General features: G+C 34.7%; 2 protein-coding genes across 3 annotated transcripts; one reads left to right on the forward strand and one right to left on the reverse strand.

Annotated features, from left to right (window-relative positions):
• The first annotated feature begins 1,563 nt into the window (after positions 1-1,563).
• On the forward strand, positions 1,564-5,221 carry LOC100792011 (G-type lectin S-receptor-like serine/threonine-protein kinase At4g27290). The gene is made up of 7 exons (XM_041016195.1): positions 1,564-2,939; positions 3,336-3,470; positions 3,842-3,957; positions 4,071-4,281; positions 4,368-4,605; positions 4,687-4,837; positions 4,912-5,221. The coding sequence occupies exons 1-7, from the start codon at positions 1,568-1,570 to the stop codon at positions 5,209-5,211; spliced, it is 2,523 nt and encodes an 840-aa protein (XP_040872129.1). The 5' UTR covers positions 1,564-1,567; the 3' UTR covers positions 5,212-5,221.
• Positions 5,222-10,867: 5,646 nt separating this feature from the next.
• Positions 10,868-16,233, reverse strand: LOC100792537 (G-type lectin S-receptor-like serine/threonine-protein kinase At4g27290). 2 transcript variants are annotated; one of them, XM_006582150.4, is made up of 8 exons: positions 15,704-16,233; positions 14,655-15,442; positions 13,269-13,394; positions 12,341-12,489; positions 12,021-12,231; positions 11,695-11,932; positions 11,453-11,603; positions 10,868-11,381 (listed from the first exon to the last, which is right to left on the reverse strand). In XM_006582150.4, exons 1-8 carry the CDS (start codon positions 16,231-16,233, stop codon positions 11,082-11,084), a joined length of 2,493 nt encoding a protein of 830 aa, XP_006582213.1. In that variant the 3' UTR covers positions 10,868-11,081. The 2 variants fall into 2 exon arrangements, with proteins under 2 accessions (XP_006582213.1, XP_040872128.1); XM_041016194.1 differs by lacking the exon at positions 11,453-11,603 and having other exon boundaries at positions 11,241-11,381.
• Positions 16,234-18,482: the final 2,249 nt, after the last annotated feature.

Raw genomic sequence — 18,482 nt, forward strand, 5'->3', positions numbered from 1 at the left:
GATGCATTACTAGACTTGATTATTTAAGCATTGTGAAATTTATCATTTACTATTTTATTTTATTATATAGTTGAAATGTTTAATTGTTATATTATTTATAAATATTTTATTTTTATATGAAGTGTATTCTTACGAATGTATGAGTTAAATTCACAGTCGAATTTATAAAACTTTCATAAATTTATATAAACTCTGGAATTTGATATATTTAGGTAGAATCAAAGTTTGCATCAAATAAACAAGGGATGGAATATGGCTTTATAAGCACCTATTTTTAGTAGTTGATTCATTATATTTCCCTTATAAATGCAGAGGAGCCAGACATTTATTTTTCTCCGTCATGGGTGAAGCACCATGCATGTTGGTACTTCAATTAATGACTCTGTGCTGGTAATGCTTATATAAATACGCTAAGTACAGTAGACCCATAATAGAAATGAAAGCGAGACCAATGAAAGGCTACCACGTCAGATACCTCCAACAGTTCTACGACACACTGTCCATATCTTATGTGCACTTATGTTAAAAAACTCTGCCACACCCACACCCCTTCATTATATGCACACCGTTGCATTTACTCTACATAATTCCAATCCCCAATTTTTTTTATTCTCATCAACAACTTCCTACAAAATTTACAATCTCATGAATGATTAATTGTCGGGTAAATAATCACTTTTATCTCTAGATATATAATTAATCGACAAATACATTTCTAAACGATGAAAACACAAAATTTAATTATCGAAAGTGTAAAAAGTGAAATAAATATATTCGACAGTTAACTTTTGTCTGTTATCATTAATAAAATAATCTATGTGACACAGAAAAACAAATTTATCACTGAAATGATTGTTAACACGATCATGCTAACTAAATTAAACGAAAATGTGAGTAAAATATCATTTTTGGACGTAAATATCAATACTTTTTTATTAAATAAAAATGTCAGTAATTTTTAGACTTTCGGGACTAAATTTTATATTTTCATCCTTTTAAAGATTTATTTGTCATTAAATTATATATTCATGAATAAAAATGACTATTTAACTTGATAGTGTAGCCATGTACCTTAGGGATGATTTTGTTAGGTGGAATGGGAAAGAATAAACGATATTTTGTACTTGCATCAAAGCTTTTAATTGCAATTACAATTTTGTTGCCATCTTTAACATTGTTAGAAAATGCACCTAATGTGTGATCCGTACATAATTTTAAATTGACGTCGTGGTTGTGGTTGTTTTGAAACCTTTTATATGACAGACAATTGCGAGAAAATACGATTGATGTAGTGCTAGTCGCAATTGCATTTGCGTTGTGATGAGTCTGAAATATCTTCACATTGCGACAGCAATTGTGATTAAGGAATGCTATTTAAAATCACGGATCACAGTTACAATCACAGTGAGTAAAAAAAACTTTTGTGGTGCAAAAACTGTTGTGAACAATTTAAAACCTTTAAAACCATAGCTTGTATTTCTTCCGGTGATCAACTGATGCACAGTGAAGAGACCAAACTAGCTAGGGCTTATACCCTTTTCATATTTGTCAAAATTTCTACAATAAAATGCATATTTATTTTAACAGTTGTGCTTTAACATACAAAAAAATGGCCATTCCCCTATCTCTCATGCTAGTCATAGCCATGCTTTTTCTCTTCTCATCCAAAATTTCCTCCGAATCTGACACCCTCACTCAGTTGCAGCCACTTCACGATGGAGCCACCTTGGTTTCCAAAGAAGGAACCTTTGAGTTGGGTTTCTTCAGCCCAGGTAGCTCCACAAACCGCTACCTAGGAATCTGGTTCAAAAACATTCCACTAAAAACCGTCATTTGGGTTGCCAACCGCAACTACCCAATAATCAACAAGAACACCTCCACCTACACCAACACCAACACCAAGTTAACCATAACCAAAGATGGAAACCTCACCCTTCTCACCGCAAACAACACCCATCACTGGTCAACAAATGCAACAACGAAATCAGTGAATGCAGTAGCACAGCTCTTGGATTCAGGCAACTTGATCCTAAGAGAAGAAAAAGACAACACCAATTCTCAAAACTACTTGTGGCAAAGCTTTGACTATCCTTCAGATACACTTTTACCAGGGATGAAGCTTGGATGGGAAGTAACAACAGAGGCTCTTAATCTTAATAGGTATCTCACTGCATGGAACAATTGGGAAGACCCATCTTCTGGTCAATTCGCTTATGGCGTGGCAAGAAGCAGCATCCCCGAAATGCAACTATGGAATGGCTCATCAGTGTTCTACAGAAGTGGCCCTTGGAACGGCTTTCGATTCAGCGCTACACCCATTCCAAAACACCGTTCATTGGTGAATCTTAATTTTGTGGACACCACCAAAGAGAGTTATTATCAGATTTTCCCGAGGAATAGGTCATTGCTTATAAGAACGGTTGTTAACCAAACCGTTTCCACTCTTCAGCGCTTCTTTTGGGATGAAGAAAGCCAAAACTGGAAGCTGGAGTTAGTTATTCCGAGGGATGATTTTTGCAGCTATAACCACTGTGGCTCTTTCGGGTACTGCGCCGTGAAGGATAACTCCTCAGTGTGCGAGTGTTTACCTGGGTTTGAACCAAAATCGCCTTGGACTCAAGGGTGTGTACATAGCAGAAAAACTTGGATGTGTAAGGAGAAAAATAATGACGGTTTCATTAAGATTAGTAACATGAAGGTCCCCGACACAAAAACATCATGCATGAATAGAAGTATGACAATTGAGGAATGCAAGGCAAAGTGCTGGGAAAATTGTTCTTGTACGGCTTATGCTAATTCAGACATCACTGAAAGTGGAAGTAGTTATAGCGGCTGCATCATCTGGTTCGGTGATTTATTAGACTTGAGACAGATTCCAGATGCAGGGCAAGATCTATATGTTAGAATCGATATCTTCAAAGTAGGTATGGGATTTTATTGTTTCATCTTTGGTTAAAAATGGAAATTGTTATATATTATATTAATTTTGCTTTTTCACATGTGGTTTATACCATTTCATAGGTTCTACGTGGCTCAAACTGTATTTCTCCAATAGAAATTGATAAATGTTTGATAAACACTCAATGTGCTATCTAGCACCTAGAAAGAGGGAGGAAAAAAAGAGAAAAAATATATGTATGAGAGTTTGTGATGTGAAAAGAAAAGACAGAAAGAGAGAAATAATAATTTTTGGTTAGGTGTTTAAAATGAAGAATGATTTATGCATCATTACTCATAAAAAATACCTATGGTCAATACTAAAAAAAATTCTGTTTCACATGTTTTTATTTTCCTTCAATTATATTGCCCATTTATTTCGTTTATCTGTCAAACAGATAAATATGGATCAAAGAAAGTGATGGTTGTTGTCGCAAGCATTGTTTCATCTATTATTGCCATGCTTGTAGTATTGAAGTTTGTTTACTGGAGAAATAAGACCAAATTTAGAAGCGAAGGTAACCTTTCTAAACGTGCAGATTCCCTTTTCACCATTATTACTTTTTAGAGACATTGTCACACTTTTTACACATTCTAGATTGAATAAGAATTTTTATTTTTTTAGAGACTAAATTATTATCAATTAATTTATACATTTGAAAACCAAGATGATTATTTCCATTATTATTGAGTTATAAAAATAATTTACATACTCAATCTAGAGGGGGCCTATATCACATGAATATTTGATGGCTTTGTAAAACAAAATTTAAAGAGCATGTAACTTGGGATGCTAAATAAAAGCCGTCTTATAACATTGGATGCTAAACATTTTTACTAATCTTTTATATTTCAAATTAAATAGTGATCATCAAGACAAAAGGAAAAACAAATGAGAGTGAAGATGAAGATCTAGAACTACCTTTGTTTGACTTTGACTTTGATACAATAGTATGTGCTACTAGTGATTTCTCAAGTGACAACATGCTTGGCCAGGGTGGTTTTGGTCCTGTATACAGAGTATGTGTGCAATTAGACACTTTGTAATTAATAGTTTAATTACAGAAAACATATATAGCTAGCTTGACTTTTTCTGTTCGCCATTTAACTTGTTTGTAATTGTCATTTTTAAGGGCACATTACCAGACGGGCAGGATATTGCAGTCAAAAGGCTTTCGGATACATCTGTACAAGGACTAAACGAATTTAAGAATGAGGTTATATTATGTTCTAAACTTCAACATCGAAATCTTGTCAAAGTCCTTGGCTATTGCATTGAAGAGCAAGAAAAATTACTCATCTATGAATACATGTCTAACAAAAGCCTAAACTTCTTTCTCTTTGGTTAGTGATTTTGCAAAATTATTTGAAATTCCATTTCATTCATATTTATTTATTAATAAAGGTATCATAAATATATAATTTTCCAGATACTTCTCAAAGCAAACTTCTAGATTGGCCAAGGCGATTAGACATAATAGGCAGTATAGCTCGAGGACTTCTTTATCTTCACCAAGACTCTAGATTGAGGATCATACACAGAGATTTAAAATCAAGTAATATTTTGTTAGATGATGATATGAATCCAAAAATTTCTGATTTTGGATTAGCTCGAATGTGTAGAGGTGATCAGATTGAAGGGACTACAAGAAGAGTTGTTGGTACATAGTAAGTATCTTTACTAACGGTAAAGTTTAATTGCACACAAATCAAATCTCCCAATGATTTACATATAATGATTTCTTTCAGTGGTTACATGTCACCTGAATATGCAATTGGTGGAGTGTTCTCCATCAAATCTGATGTCTTTAGCTTCGGTGTTATATTACTAGAGGTTTTAAGTGGAAAGAGAAACAAAGAGTTTTCCTACTCAAGTCAGAACTATAATCTTATTGGACATGTAAGTAACAAAATTTCTTCAATTTTGATATAATTAACGATTTGGTTGTTAATAATTGTTATGCATTGTTGTAGGCATGGAGGTGTTGGAAAGAGTGCATCCCAATGGAATTTATCGATGCTTGTTTGGGGGACTCCTACATTCAATCTGAAGCCTTACGATGCATTCATATTGGTCTTTTATGTGTGCAACATCAACCTACAGATAGACCCGATACCACATCTGTAGTTACAATGTTAAGTAGTGAAAGTGTTTTACCACAACCAAAAAAGCCGGTTTTCTTAATGGAAAGAGTTTTAGTTGAGGAAGATTTTAGGCAAAACATGAATTCTCCAACCAATGAAGTAACTATCTCAGAGTTGGAACCGAGATAAAGAAATTGTTCTATTAGGCATGAATGATAAAGGGCTAGCTAGGTTGTGTCCTTGTATTTCAACTCTACGTCTCAATGTAAAAAGCCTTCACTGTTTGATTCTAAATGAAAAATAATGGGGCTTAGAATCAAAATCATTTTAAGGGTTTTGGTAAGCCAACAACATTTAGCATTCAATTCATGACATGCATATCAGTCAAAATCTTAATTCTTTAATTTGATTAAGATCGTGATTTGCAAACGAAAAAAATGTATAGCGAAATTTGATGTGGTTATCAAATATTCAAATTCATTCAATAAGATAAGAAAAATGTGGGACGGAGGGAAGAGGGTTTAGTTCTATGATTAATGGAGACTCATACAAGTGGAGATTGGGTGCGTGGAATTATCAAACGGATAGGTCTACGAGGCTCATTTGTGGAGGATGTTGGTGGACACGTCGCCAGAAGGATTTGGTGTTTATGGGATGAGGAGAATTGGAAGGTAGGTCTTTCGCCGAGCTGTGCATATGAGAGTCCAACAATGGAGGAGTTCTGCTCCTTGGATTCTAATGGCAGATTATGCTGCACCTCAAGTTGCTTGGAGGCAGGTTTTATGGGATGACTTGGTAGAAATGGCAGGGTTTTTCGGAGACTTGGGTAGTTATATATTGGGGACTCTAATTGAACACGGGTGGGTATGGAATTTATTTTTAAGAATCTAATACATATCCAATCCATATATACTTAAATGGATTGAATCTTAAATCTATATCCATATTTTTTAAAAAATAATTTGGATTCAAGATCCAATCCATTTAAATGGATATGGATTTGGTCATATCCAATTATATCCACTTAAATGTTATAAGGATTTTTTTCATATAAATTTTACTAATTAAACGTTAAAACTTGAAAACTTAGCACATGTACATTTAAGAGTTATTTTTAACCGATCTTGGTCAAGATTATTTTTTATTGATCTTGGTTAAGACATTTTTTATCTACCTCAATTAGGGCAATTTGGGCTGACATTGACCCATACATTTTTAGAACGACGTCAACGTGGACATCTTTTAGGTTGATGTCAATCAATGCATTTTCGATTGACGTCGGTCAATGATGTTTTTGGTGAATCTTAGGTAGGATTATTTTATGGTTGAGGTTGGCCAGAATTTTTCGTCAATGTCAATCAATAATTTTTTTGGTTGACATCAACTCGGGGTTTTCAATCAGCGTTGACCTTGATTGGTTTTTTGTCAACATCGATTATGATTTTTTGGGCCAACATCAGTAAGATTTTTTTGGCTGATGACGATCATTGATATTTTTTGTCCAACATTAGCTAGGACTATATTTTGATTAACGTTGGCTAATTTTTTTTTTTGCTAAATCTGGTTGAAACTATTTTTTGGTTGGCGTAGTTGGGTTTTGTTGGCCAACATAAAACAGACATTCTCTCACAAATAAGTTCACACAACTCACTAGGACAAGATAAAGTTGTTGGCTTACCGTATCGTGATTTCTTTCAACCAGGCTAACCTTTTTCCTCTTTGTTGTGATTTGTACTCCACTACTTGATTGACGCTTGCCTTCATGGAACCAACATTTCCATAAAATTGGTATGTAGTATTTCAAGTGTTTGAGCCCTTTCAGAAAAAGCCTTAGAAACAATGACTTCATAAATATCATGCAATTATTTGTGAGAAAATAAAACTAAAGACATAGTGGCTGAATTGAAATGAAAATTATTTACAGACCAAGTTTATTTATTTATTTATTTTGCTTCCTCAACCCAAATCTAGTCATGGGACTCAATCAGCAGCTCAAGTGTTGTCATGATGTCATCCCCAACTCTAGCCTCAATAGTCTTTCTGACCTCAAAGGGCTCACCCCCCCCCCCCCCCCCCCCCCCACCCACCCAATTAGTAGAGGGTTGGCCTCCTGGCCAACCAACCAGTTGGATTAAGGCCTCCGGGGTCGTCACTGGTGGGTCCATCCCCCAGGTGTATGGAGAGTCAGTAAAGGCCATGGACAATGATCTGTTGGCCTTGGTAGATGGACTGAAGCATCTGACTATGTTGGTCCATCAGGATTGAGGTGGGTGGCGGTTGTCGACGGACGACAGGTGGTGGGGCATAGTATGTTGGGGTGTAGCAATTTCAGGGACACCGATTATTTTTACCGTGTTGCAAATTTCTGTATGTGGCTAGATGAGCATAAGGGTCCTCATTTGGTAGACCATGGAAGAGGTTTCCTTGTATTAGTTGTATAAGAAAGTAAGGATAAGAAGTGTTGGTCGCTTGAACCTCCAGCCTTGCAATGCTTGTGAAGAATTGTGGAGTTGCGGTGCTAGAGTAGTCCTCTAGTGTCATTCGTCGTGCATGTTCCTCTTCCATTTGGATGTAGCTTTGTGGAGAGGGAGGAGGTCAGGTTTGACTACTTCCTTGTGCTTCTTGCTCCCTTCTTTTTCTTGCAGCGTTGTTACGCCTGCAAGTGGCTTTAATTTCCAAGTTGATAGGAGTTAAATCTCCACCTGCAGTTCTACCTCGCATACTCAAAAACAATCACTACCATGCAAATTATGGAAGAAAAGAATAGAGAAGAAAAATTGTAAAATAAAGAATAAAAGAATTATTGCTTATAAATTGAAAATGTATGGCAACTTAGTAGGAAGACAAAATCCCCAGCAACGACGCCAAAAACTTGTTAACAGTTTGACAAGTGCACTAAATGTCAAAGTAGTAAACTCGGAAGTTCGAGTTTCAAATTCCACATGGATTTTGTTTTGCACATTTTTTGTATAATTTTCAGTTTGTAAGAGGTTAAGGTAAAGACTGGTATGAACAAGTAAAAAATACTAAACAATAGCAGATAACTATAAACAATAGAGAGCAAAAGAATTAATTAGGGAATTCAATAAGATGAGAATGTTAGGACCTAGCATGCCTTGTTGCCTAGGATGTATATTTTTGGATTTTTCTTTATCAATTAGGTGAATTTATCCTACCCACATCTATTCAATTACTTGTCCCTGATGCCTCACGATGACAAGCCTATTTTACCTACCTATCTCTCAAATGCCTTTGCAAAGATTCAATAGATAAAATGCATGAAGCCTTGATTCTTGATGTGTGCTTTAATGCATGGGCATAATGTTATCATCCTATGTCTAGCAATGATTACATTAGGATATCTTTTCTTTTTGTTCTATTAGAGGTTATCCTTTGTTGAGCGCCTAACCCCTAAAACTGATGCACTCATATCTTCTTTATATTTTTATTAAGAGTTATCCTCTGTCGAGCACCTAACCCCTAACATAATGTAAAGATGAATAATGTATGAGATATAAATAGAAAAGACAATAGGATAGAAAACACCTGTTGCATTGATAAATATGGAGTACATCATACATCGCTTTGGCTTTTTAGGCCTGCCAGGTTCTAACTAGGGATTTAGCCTCTCATGGCCATGAGGGTCTCACATTGAAATGGGGGTATAAGAAATGGTGGAGGAGAAGGGATGGAAAAAAGAGATAGAGAAAATGTTGAGAGAGAGAGAGAAGAGAATTTCCAAAGGAAGAGTTCTCAGGCTTTGGATAGGTATGAGAGTGCTCTGAGACTCGGTGTATCCTTTCCCTTTGGCTTGACTCCCTTTTTATAGTTGTTAGAGTGGATTTGGGTTTGCGTACTCACGCTCAGTGCGCTTTGCTCGCTTAGTGCAGGTGTTTGTTTTCGCGCTTAGCACGCTCTGTTCGCTTAGCGTAGGTAACAATTTCCACACTTAGCGCGCACTACGCGCTGAGCACGTCTTGGGCTAGGCCTGATACTCAAATCTTCATCTTTTTTCGTTTTTTCTCCATCTTTTTGCTTATAATCCCTCCAATTTTTATATCTGCAAGGTGTAAACAAAAAAACATCAATTCCTAATAATTAAGCATGGATAACTGTTAAATAATTATTTTTATAGACAATTTCACTTTATTTTTCATTATCAAAAACACATTTATTTAACAGTTATCAATTGACCATGACTATTTCTTTTGGCTAGTGCTGGCTAGGAATATCTTTTGTTGACATCAACTAGGCTTTTTTCAATCAACGTCAATTGGAGGAATATTTTGGCCGATGTTAGCTAAGTTCTTTTTCACCGATGTTGATCGATGATGTTTTTCGGTCGATGTCAGCGAAAAAAATTCTAACCAACGTCAGCAAAAAAAGTCTTGTTTGAAAAACCCTGGCCAATGTCAATTGAAAAACCTATCCGGCATCATCCAAAAAATAACCTCTAGTGATGTTGGCCAGAAAAACTTTGAATGACATTGGCCAAAAAAATAATCTCGGTCAATGTTAGTCGAAAAATCCTTACCAACGTTAACCAAAAAATAATCTCACTAACAACGGTTTAAAAGCATCATCAGTTGACGTTGTCCAAAATAACTCTAGATGAGATCAACCAAAAAATAGATCCTACCAAAGTTGGCCAAAAAGACCTAGTTGTCATCGTCCCAAAAATTATATTGGATTTAAAAATCCAAACAAATATCTAATCCATGACCTATTAATTGGATTGGATTTAAAATCCAAAAAATTGGATTTAGACATGAAACCAGACCATTTAATTGGATTTAAAGTGGATTGGATATGGATTAATTTTATATATTAGGATTTTTTTCCACAATCCTAATTGCACCTAGGGCTTGCACGAAAGTTGTGCAGGATCCCAACCTCATCGGGATATGGAGGCCTTTCGAGACACTTAGCCTGCATGATTACTAATAGATATGGGTTTCCAGGGCGATGCCATGACTTAGAAAAGAGGGCATTTGGGGGTGAGATTGGATATGCTTGATTAATATTGCTTGGAGACTTAAGTTCCCATAAGCATCTTTATTTCATCTGGTGGCTTAAATCTGACCTTCATCCTTTGCTTTTGAGGATGCAAAAATCTCTGCATCAAAATAGGCACAGACAACCTTTTCGCTTTGAAGTGACTTGGGTTATGCATACGAATTTCCCAGACTTTATTAGAATACAGCGGGAGGGAGGTACACATTATTCATCTTGGTCCTTACAATGCATAATATCACTACAAACTTGAAAATATGGAATTAAGAGGTTTTTGGTTGCATACATAGAAGAGAGAGGGAGTTATTGTGCAGATTGGAGTGGCTTGATTCGAGACAAAACAACAACTTTGATGTTTATGTGGATGAGGAATATATGCAAGTGTGGACAATTCATGAACAAGTTTTGACAGAGGAGGAAATCTTGTGGTCCCAAAAGTCTCAAGCCAAATGGTTGGAGTTTGGAGATTGAAGCACCAAGTATTTTCATGGTATTACAACAATTAGAAGAAAAAATAAGTATGATACGCTTGAAGATGAGGTTGGAAATTGGGTGGTTGATCCAATCACTCCTGAAGACATGATTACAATGTTTTACAAGGATCTTTATTAAGTTTATGGTGTGCATAGTCCTTTTGAGCTATCAAATGCTTTTCCTGTCCTTGATGATGACATCGAATGGAATTTGGTGAGGATTGTGATGATTTTAATTAATGAAAATAAAAAAATTCAAAATAAATTTTTTTAACCATACAATAATTATTTAACATAAAGCAACTTGCTTACAAACAAAAAAGCAAAATAAATCAAGAGTTTTAATAAATAAAAGCCAAAAGAAAATAGTGAAAGTAAACTAAAGCTCAATTGAGCCTAAATTATTAGTTTAGAAATTAAGACACACAAAGACCATAAGATTAGGGCTTTGTCAAGATTTAAATTGGCTATAAGTACACTAAACTTTAGCAAAACAATAATTCATAAATTTGGTAGGACATAACACAACCCCTTATCATTGGTGCTTGTGGTAAGAAACAAATCACTTTTTTTTTATCTGGGTTGCATCTCTGACATAGTTACTTCATTGGTTTGATTATACATATTTTGCCCAAAATCTTCTTCAACTAAAACCCTTTCTAAAAAGAAAATAGGCTTTTTTGGATGTGGTAAAGCACTTTCACTAGTTAACATTGTAACTACAGCTGTCATATTCGGTCTATCATTAGGTTGATGTTGCACACATAAAAGTCCAATATGAATGTATCGTAAGGCCTCTGACTGAATGTATGAGTCCCTTAAACAAGTATCGATAAATTCCATCGGGCTGCACTCTTTCCAACACCACCATGCCTATAACAATGCATAAATATTATTAACACTTACTTCATTATATAGAAATCGAAGTTACTTGTTATACTTACATGTGCAATAAGATTATAGTTCTGACTTGAAAAGGAAAATCCTTTATTTTTCTTTCCGCTTAAAACCTCAAGCAATATAACACCAAAACTATAGACATCAGATTTGATGGAGAATAGTCCACCAATTGCATATTCAGGTGCCATATAACCACTGAAATTAAGAAATCATTACATGTAAATCATTTTTTAGGATTGATTTGTATGCAATTTAACTTTATCAAAAGAAAATCAAAGATACTTACTATGTACCAACAACTCTGCTTGTATTCCCTTCAATTATATCTCCTCTACACACTCGAGCTATTCCAAAATCAGAAATTTTTGGATTCATATCATCATCTAACAAAATATTACTTGATTTTAAATCTCTATGTATGATCCTCAATCTAGAGTCTTGGTGAAGATAAAGAAGTCCTCGAGCAATTCCACTTATAATGTTTAACCGCTTAGACCAATCTAGAAGTTTGCTTTGAGAAGTATCTGAGAAATTATATATTTATGATACCTTTATTAATCGATAAATGTAGAAATGAAACAGAATTTCAAATAATATTGCAAGATCACTTACCAAAAAGAAAGAAGTTTAGGCTTTTGTTGTGCATGTATTCATAGATGAGTAATTTTTCTTGCTCTTCAATGCAATAGCCAAGGACTTTGACAAGATTTCGATGTTGAAGTTTTGAACAAAATATAACCTCGTTCTTAAATTCATCTAATCCTTGTGCCGATGTATCTGAAAGCCTTTTGACTGCAATATTATGTCCGTCTGGTAACGTGCCCTTAAAAATTCACATTTACAAAGAAGGTAAATGACAAACAGAAAAGGTCAGGCTATGTTCTTTGTTTGTTCTTAGCTTTTAATTGCAAAGAAACTAGTTGCATACGTACTTTGTATACAGGGCCAAAACCACCTTGCCCAAGCATGTTGTCACTTGAGAAGTCACTAGTAGCAAATGCTATTGTCTCAAAATCAAACAAAGGTAGCTCTAGATCTTCTTCTTCGCTCTCATTTATTTTTCCCTTTGTCTTGATGATCACTATTTCATTTGAAATATATAAGATTAGTAAAAATGATTAGCATCCCATGTTACAAGCTTGGCCTTAGGCTACCTTAAAAGAAATTACATGCTCTTTAAATTTTGTTTTACTAATCTATCAAATACATATGAAAATTCCCTACTTATATTTCATTAAAAAAATTGAATGGAATGTTATTGTTTATAAAAGTTTACCAATTTATAGAAAGAAACAATACTTTGCCTTACAATATGGAAGAAAATATATTATATGTTGAATGGTGGTAAGAAAATTATTGAAGAAATTTTTTTAGAAGTTATTTGATTTGAAATAAATATTTTTTTCTTTTTTAATGATAAAATAATTCCTTGTTTTATTTTTTTAAAACATTTGTACATGAAACCATGAAAAATTCATTAATCTATATTGATTAGTATTAATTTCTCACCGTAAAATTCATAGGGGAAAGAGAAGTAAAAATCAATTTTATATATACAATATGCTTGTAGTTGCACTTTGGTACATATCAGTGTGAATATATTGGGCCAAACAACTCTACTTGAAAACAATAGAAAAATATTTTTTCAAACATATCTAAATTAATGTGAAATTTGACATATACGCATGCCACCAAACAACAGCTTGAGAGTGTGACACATGGTAAACAGAACGAGACTGAAAGTGATAGAAATGAATTTTTTATATATATACAATAAAGAAAAAATAGTATTGTTTAAATAATATGATTTTAAAAGTAATAATTGTGAAAAGGGAATCAGATCAGATTAAAATAGAATACCTTTGCTTCGGAATTTGGTCTTACTTCTCCGGTAAAAGAACGTGAATACAAGTATAGCAATAATTGACGGAACAATGCTTGCGACCACAACCACCGCTATCTTTGATCCATCTTTAGCATCTTTATCTACTTGACAGCGAAATGAATTAAATAGGCAATATCGTGGAAATTAAAGAAAAAGAATTAAAAGCATGTGAAACAGAATAAATATAATAATATGAGCTGTGTTAGTTACAAACTCTTTAATACACTCCCACGCTCTTTATATTAATTTAAATTTATTAAAATTACAAGATCATAAGATAAAGTCATTAAATAATAAGTAAAATTCATTAAAAAATTATGATTTTAAATAAATTTAAACTTGTTTATGTTTAGTTTCTTTTGGGGTTTGAGTATCTCTTTCCAAAGCATGAGTGTGTAATCTACCTTTTCTCTACGTCTAACATGAGTTATATATTATTCTTCGAGGGTGATGTATGATTAGATCATATCCCTTGATCTTTGGTGGATCGTATTTGAATAATTTAGATACAGAAAATAAAGTCAAATTCTAGGGTTTTTTATTCCTTAATTATAATACTAAATTCAAAACAGGAAAATTCTGAGTATATAATCTTTTGCTTAGAGATGTACTGATGATATATTCTATAACAGAGGTGCAAAGAACGAGCGATTTCTTTTTTGTATCATGGGTTGGGTAATCGATATCCGATGTGATGGAACATGATGGGAGGTATCCAAAGATGATAAGATGATACAAAATTAATATAAGAATGTGATTAAAAGCGTTGTTTTTAGACACAAAACGATCCAACAAATCTGGCTGAATTGGATTACCTATCAAATCGAACCTGTAGTTAATTTGGTCTAACTTGTGTGGCCCAAAATCAAATGATCTCGGTCGGGTTGAATCAATCAACCAGTTTAATTTGTTGAACGGATAGAATCAAAATTAATTATTTTTAAAAAAAAAAATATGATACACTCAAAAAGTAAATCAAGAATATAAAATTTATTAAATAGATTAATTTATCATTAAATTATCATGATATTATTTATCTTAATATAATTAATACCTATATGTATATTTTAAATTATTTATCCCATTTTTTTGTTCAACTAATGAATCATTGGTTTGACAAATGATCCATAAATGCAGTGTCGTATTTCAACTGAATCAACCATTGATCAGATTTTTAAACTACAACTAAAATAATGTGTTGTACGCCTGTATTTCATGTATTTTTAATACCATTAATATATATCTATTATGACTTTTAATACATTTGCAACATGAATTTCAATTAAAAAAATATTTTAAATTACTTAGCCAATGCCCTCGAGTTCCTCTAAACCAAGATAAAAATAAATAAAACTTCGTACCTATTTGGGAAATATCCACTCTAACATATAGATCTTGCCCTCCATCTGGAAACTGCCTCAAATCCAGTAAATCACTGAACCAAAGGATGCAACCGCTAAATCCACTTCCGCTCTCAGTGATGTCTGAATTAGCATAAGCTGTACAAGAACAATTTTCCCAGCACTTTTCCTTGCATTCCTCAATTGTCATACTTCTATTCATCCATGATGTGTTTGTGTCTGCCACCTTCATGTTACTCATTTTAACAAAACCGTCAATATTTTTCTCCCTACACATCCAACTTTTACTACTTTGCACACACCCTTGATGAGTGCTATTCTTTGCACCCCGGTTTTGTGGCGATTTTGGCTCAAACCCCCGCAAACACCCGCACACTGAGGAGTTATCCTTCTCCGTGCAGAACCCGAAAGAGCCACATTGGTTGTAGCCGCAAAAATCATCTCTCGGAATGAGCAAATCAAGCTTCCAGTTTTGAGTTACTTCATCCCAAATGAAGCGTTGTAGAGCGAAAACGGTTTGGTTAACAACCGTTCTTATAACCAGCGAGCGATTCCGCGGGAAAAGTTGGTAATAACTCTCCTCGGTGGTGTCCACAAAATTGATATTCACCAACGAACGGCGTTTCAATGTCGGTGTGGCGCTGAATCGAAAGCCGCTCCAAGGGCCACTTCGGTAGAACACCGATGAGCCATTCCATATTTGCATTTCGGGGATGTTGCTTCTCGCCACGCCATAAGCGAAGTGACCAGAAGATGGGTCTTCCCAATTGTTCCAAGAAGTGAGGTACCTGTTGAGACTCGTTGTTACTTCCCTCTTCTAACTTACATGTGAATTTAGTCACTCTTCTAACTTTCCGGTGCTCAAAAAAACTCGCTATATGTTAATTTTAAACATTATAGAAAGATTAATTAAATTCACATATTTTTGAAAGTTGGAGGACTAATTCATCAGTTTGAAAGCATAAGAACACTAAAACTAACTTTAAACGAAAGTATAAGGAAAAAAAAACACTTTTTTATTATTTATATAAAATTCAACAGTGAGGTACCTGTTGAGACCCGTTGCTACTTCCCATCCTATCTTCATTCCTGGTAAAAGTGTATCCGTAGGATAGTCAAAGCTCTGCCACAAATAGTTTTGGGAGTTGTTGTCTTTCTCATCTATTAGGACCAAGTTGCCTGTGTCCAAAAGCTGCGCTACGGCGTTGAACGATTTTTCTGTTGCATTTGTTGTCCAGTGGACGGTGTCGTTCACGGTGAGAAGGACGAGGTTTCCATCTTTGGTTATGGTTAACTTGGTGTTGGTGTTGTTGGTGTTGCTTTTGATTGGGTTGTCGCGGTTGGCAACCCAAACGATGGTTTTTACTGGGATGTTTTTGAACCAGATTCCTAGGTAGCGGTTGGTGGAGCTACCTGGGCTGAAGAAACCCAACTCAAAGGTTCCTTCTTTGGAAACCAAGGTTGTTCCATCAGAAAGTGGCTGAAACTGGGTGAGTGTGTCCGTTTCAGAGGAAATTTTGGATGAGAAGAGAAGAAGTAGGATGGCTATGAGAAGCATTAAAGGTAGTTGAATGGCCATTTTGTGTTAATTGCGTGCTGCGCATGGAATCGCAATTGGAAATGAAATATGCACTGAATTGAAGAAATGTTGGGTAATATTAAGAGGAAGGGTACAGCGCAGCCACATTGGTCGGTTCACTGTGCACCAGTTGACTTTAATAAATATTACAATTTTAAAAAATGGTCCTTAACTATACAGTCTTAGCCGCCACAATGTCAGATTTTTTACACACCGTGATTGCAATTGTGCAATGTCAAGGATATATTACAATGAATTCGCATCTACAATCTAATACCTTGGTGCAGCGGTCCTTGTGATACTTTTGGCATACTCTTACATTTACATGACAAAAAATGTCAAAGAGTAAAAATAAATTTTGTTTATTCTTTTCTTAATTAGTCAGAGTTATACTTACAACCTTCCTGTTTTTCTTCGTTTTTTTTTTTTCTCAATAGCTTCATGTTGTTAGTAGGCTAAAGAAAACTGATGACCTATATGTTAAAATTTCTCAGCTACAAAAGGTACATGGCTAGAGTTACACAGATGAGATTTTAATCAAAAGGCTTTTTAGGGAGCTATGAATAAGGACAAAACTGGCCACGAGAGTTTGGAAGTGTCTGGAAAGTATGTAATGGTGTGCAGATAATGAAGGGGCGTGGCAGAGTTTTTTTGACATAGGTGTTCATATGATATGGACCTTGCGTGTATTGTCGACACTAGAAAGTCTCTGGGTGTGACTGAACTTCATTAATCTTCCTGCAGGGTACATCTTGTAAAACGTTTTTTTCTGGGGGTACATCTTATACCTTTCCTTGCTTAAAATAATTAGTTCATTTGACCAACAAAGAAAAAGTCTCACTTTTATTTTTAATTATGAGTCTATGATCGGTATATTTATACAGGGATTCCAGCACAATCATGAATCATCAATTTGTAGACACTAATATTTACGTTTTTCCTAGTTTGGTTATTCCTTCCTTGGGGGATAGCGTTCAGTGAAAGTGGTTCTGATGCTGTCGGTTCCAATTAATTGCAAATAAACATTAGGACCAACTGCAGTTGGTTCTGATGGTTCTGACTCGCACACATGATATTTCTTATTTAACACATGATTACTCATGCAGTGTGTGGAGTGTTCATTATCAATAGAAGGGGGGTTTGTATACCTCTTTGGGTGGCACCAGCTATCCAATTGGTTACTTAGAGGAATGTTTGGTTGGGTGTTGGTCATGGATTGCAAGTGTTCGTGAATTATATTCATGGGAATGATTGAGCAACTTGTTATATACTACGTGATGAAAGAGTGTATACGTGTGTGGAAATGGTAAATACTTCAGCATCTTCAAGTCTGTATTGCAGGGTCCTATACATAGTTCCTTACTTAGTGAGAAGTGTTAGAGCATTTGAAGTTATGTGTATAAGGGGTGTTTCTTTTCCATTGGCTGTTACCGATTTTACTGGTGACTAATAGAGGAAACATATAATCCTAGCTTAAATAAGGAAACATATAATCCTAGCTTAAATGCTACATAATAGAGGAAACATATAATCCTAGCTTAAATTATTTGACAGCATAACATCATTTTCCTTTCCTTATTTTTCCTTCCATATATTTATGAGCATATATATTACATTTATGAGAATATGATTTGATTCCATTTTATCCTCCTAGGTTCTAGGTCATTCTATTCTCATTACTATAAATAATGTAATAATTGATATATTGAATAAAGAATTTTATACCAATTTTATTTGTCTCATTTCCTTTAGTTTTCTGTTATGGTATCAAGAGCCTTTTAAGTTTCCAGTCGCCATCTTCCTATGGCTATTTCCGGCTCATCTAGTGAGGACGATCTTACTCCACCACCACCACCACCTTCCTTGTCTCACATCACAATGGCCCAATACCAACAATTGATGAATCTTCTCAGCAAATCCTCTGGACCTGGTGGTGCAAGCTCAAAGACTACTCTTACACGAACCAACCTCACTCATTCTAACCCAAATCAAATTCATAATTTTGGTTTTGGTAGTCATTTTGTTTTTTCTATTCCTAGCACACACACACTTAACACTCTTAGTTCACACACGGCACCATGGATAATTGATTCTGGAGCCACAGACCATATAACTTGTTCCTTATATTGTTTTTATACATATTCTACCATTGCACTAGTAAAGATTCATTTACCCAATGGATCCACTGTCCAATCCCACATTTCGGGCAGCATAAAATTCACTCCAGATTTTATCATCCATAATGTTCT

Source organism: Glycine max, chromosome 6, assembly GCF_000004515.6.
Source record: "Glycine max cultivar Williams 82 chromosome 6, Glycine_max_v4.0, whole genome shotgun sequence".
Classification (NCBI taxonomy): Eukaryota; Viridiplantae; Streptophyta; class Magnoliopsida; order Fabales; family Fabaceae; genus Glycine; species Glycine max.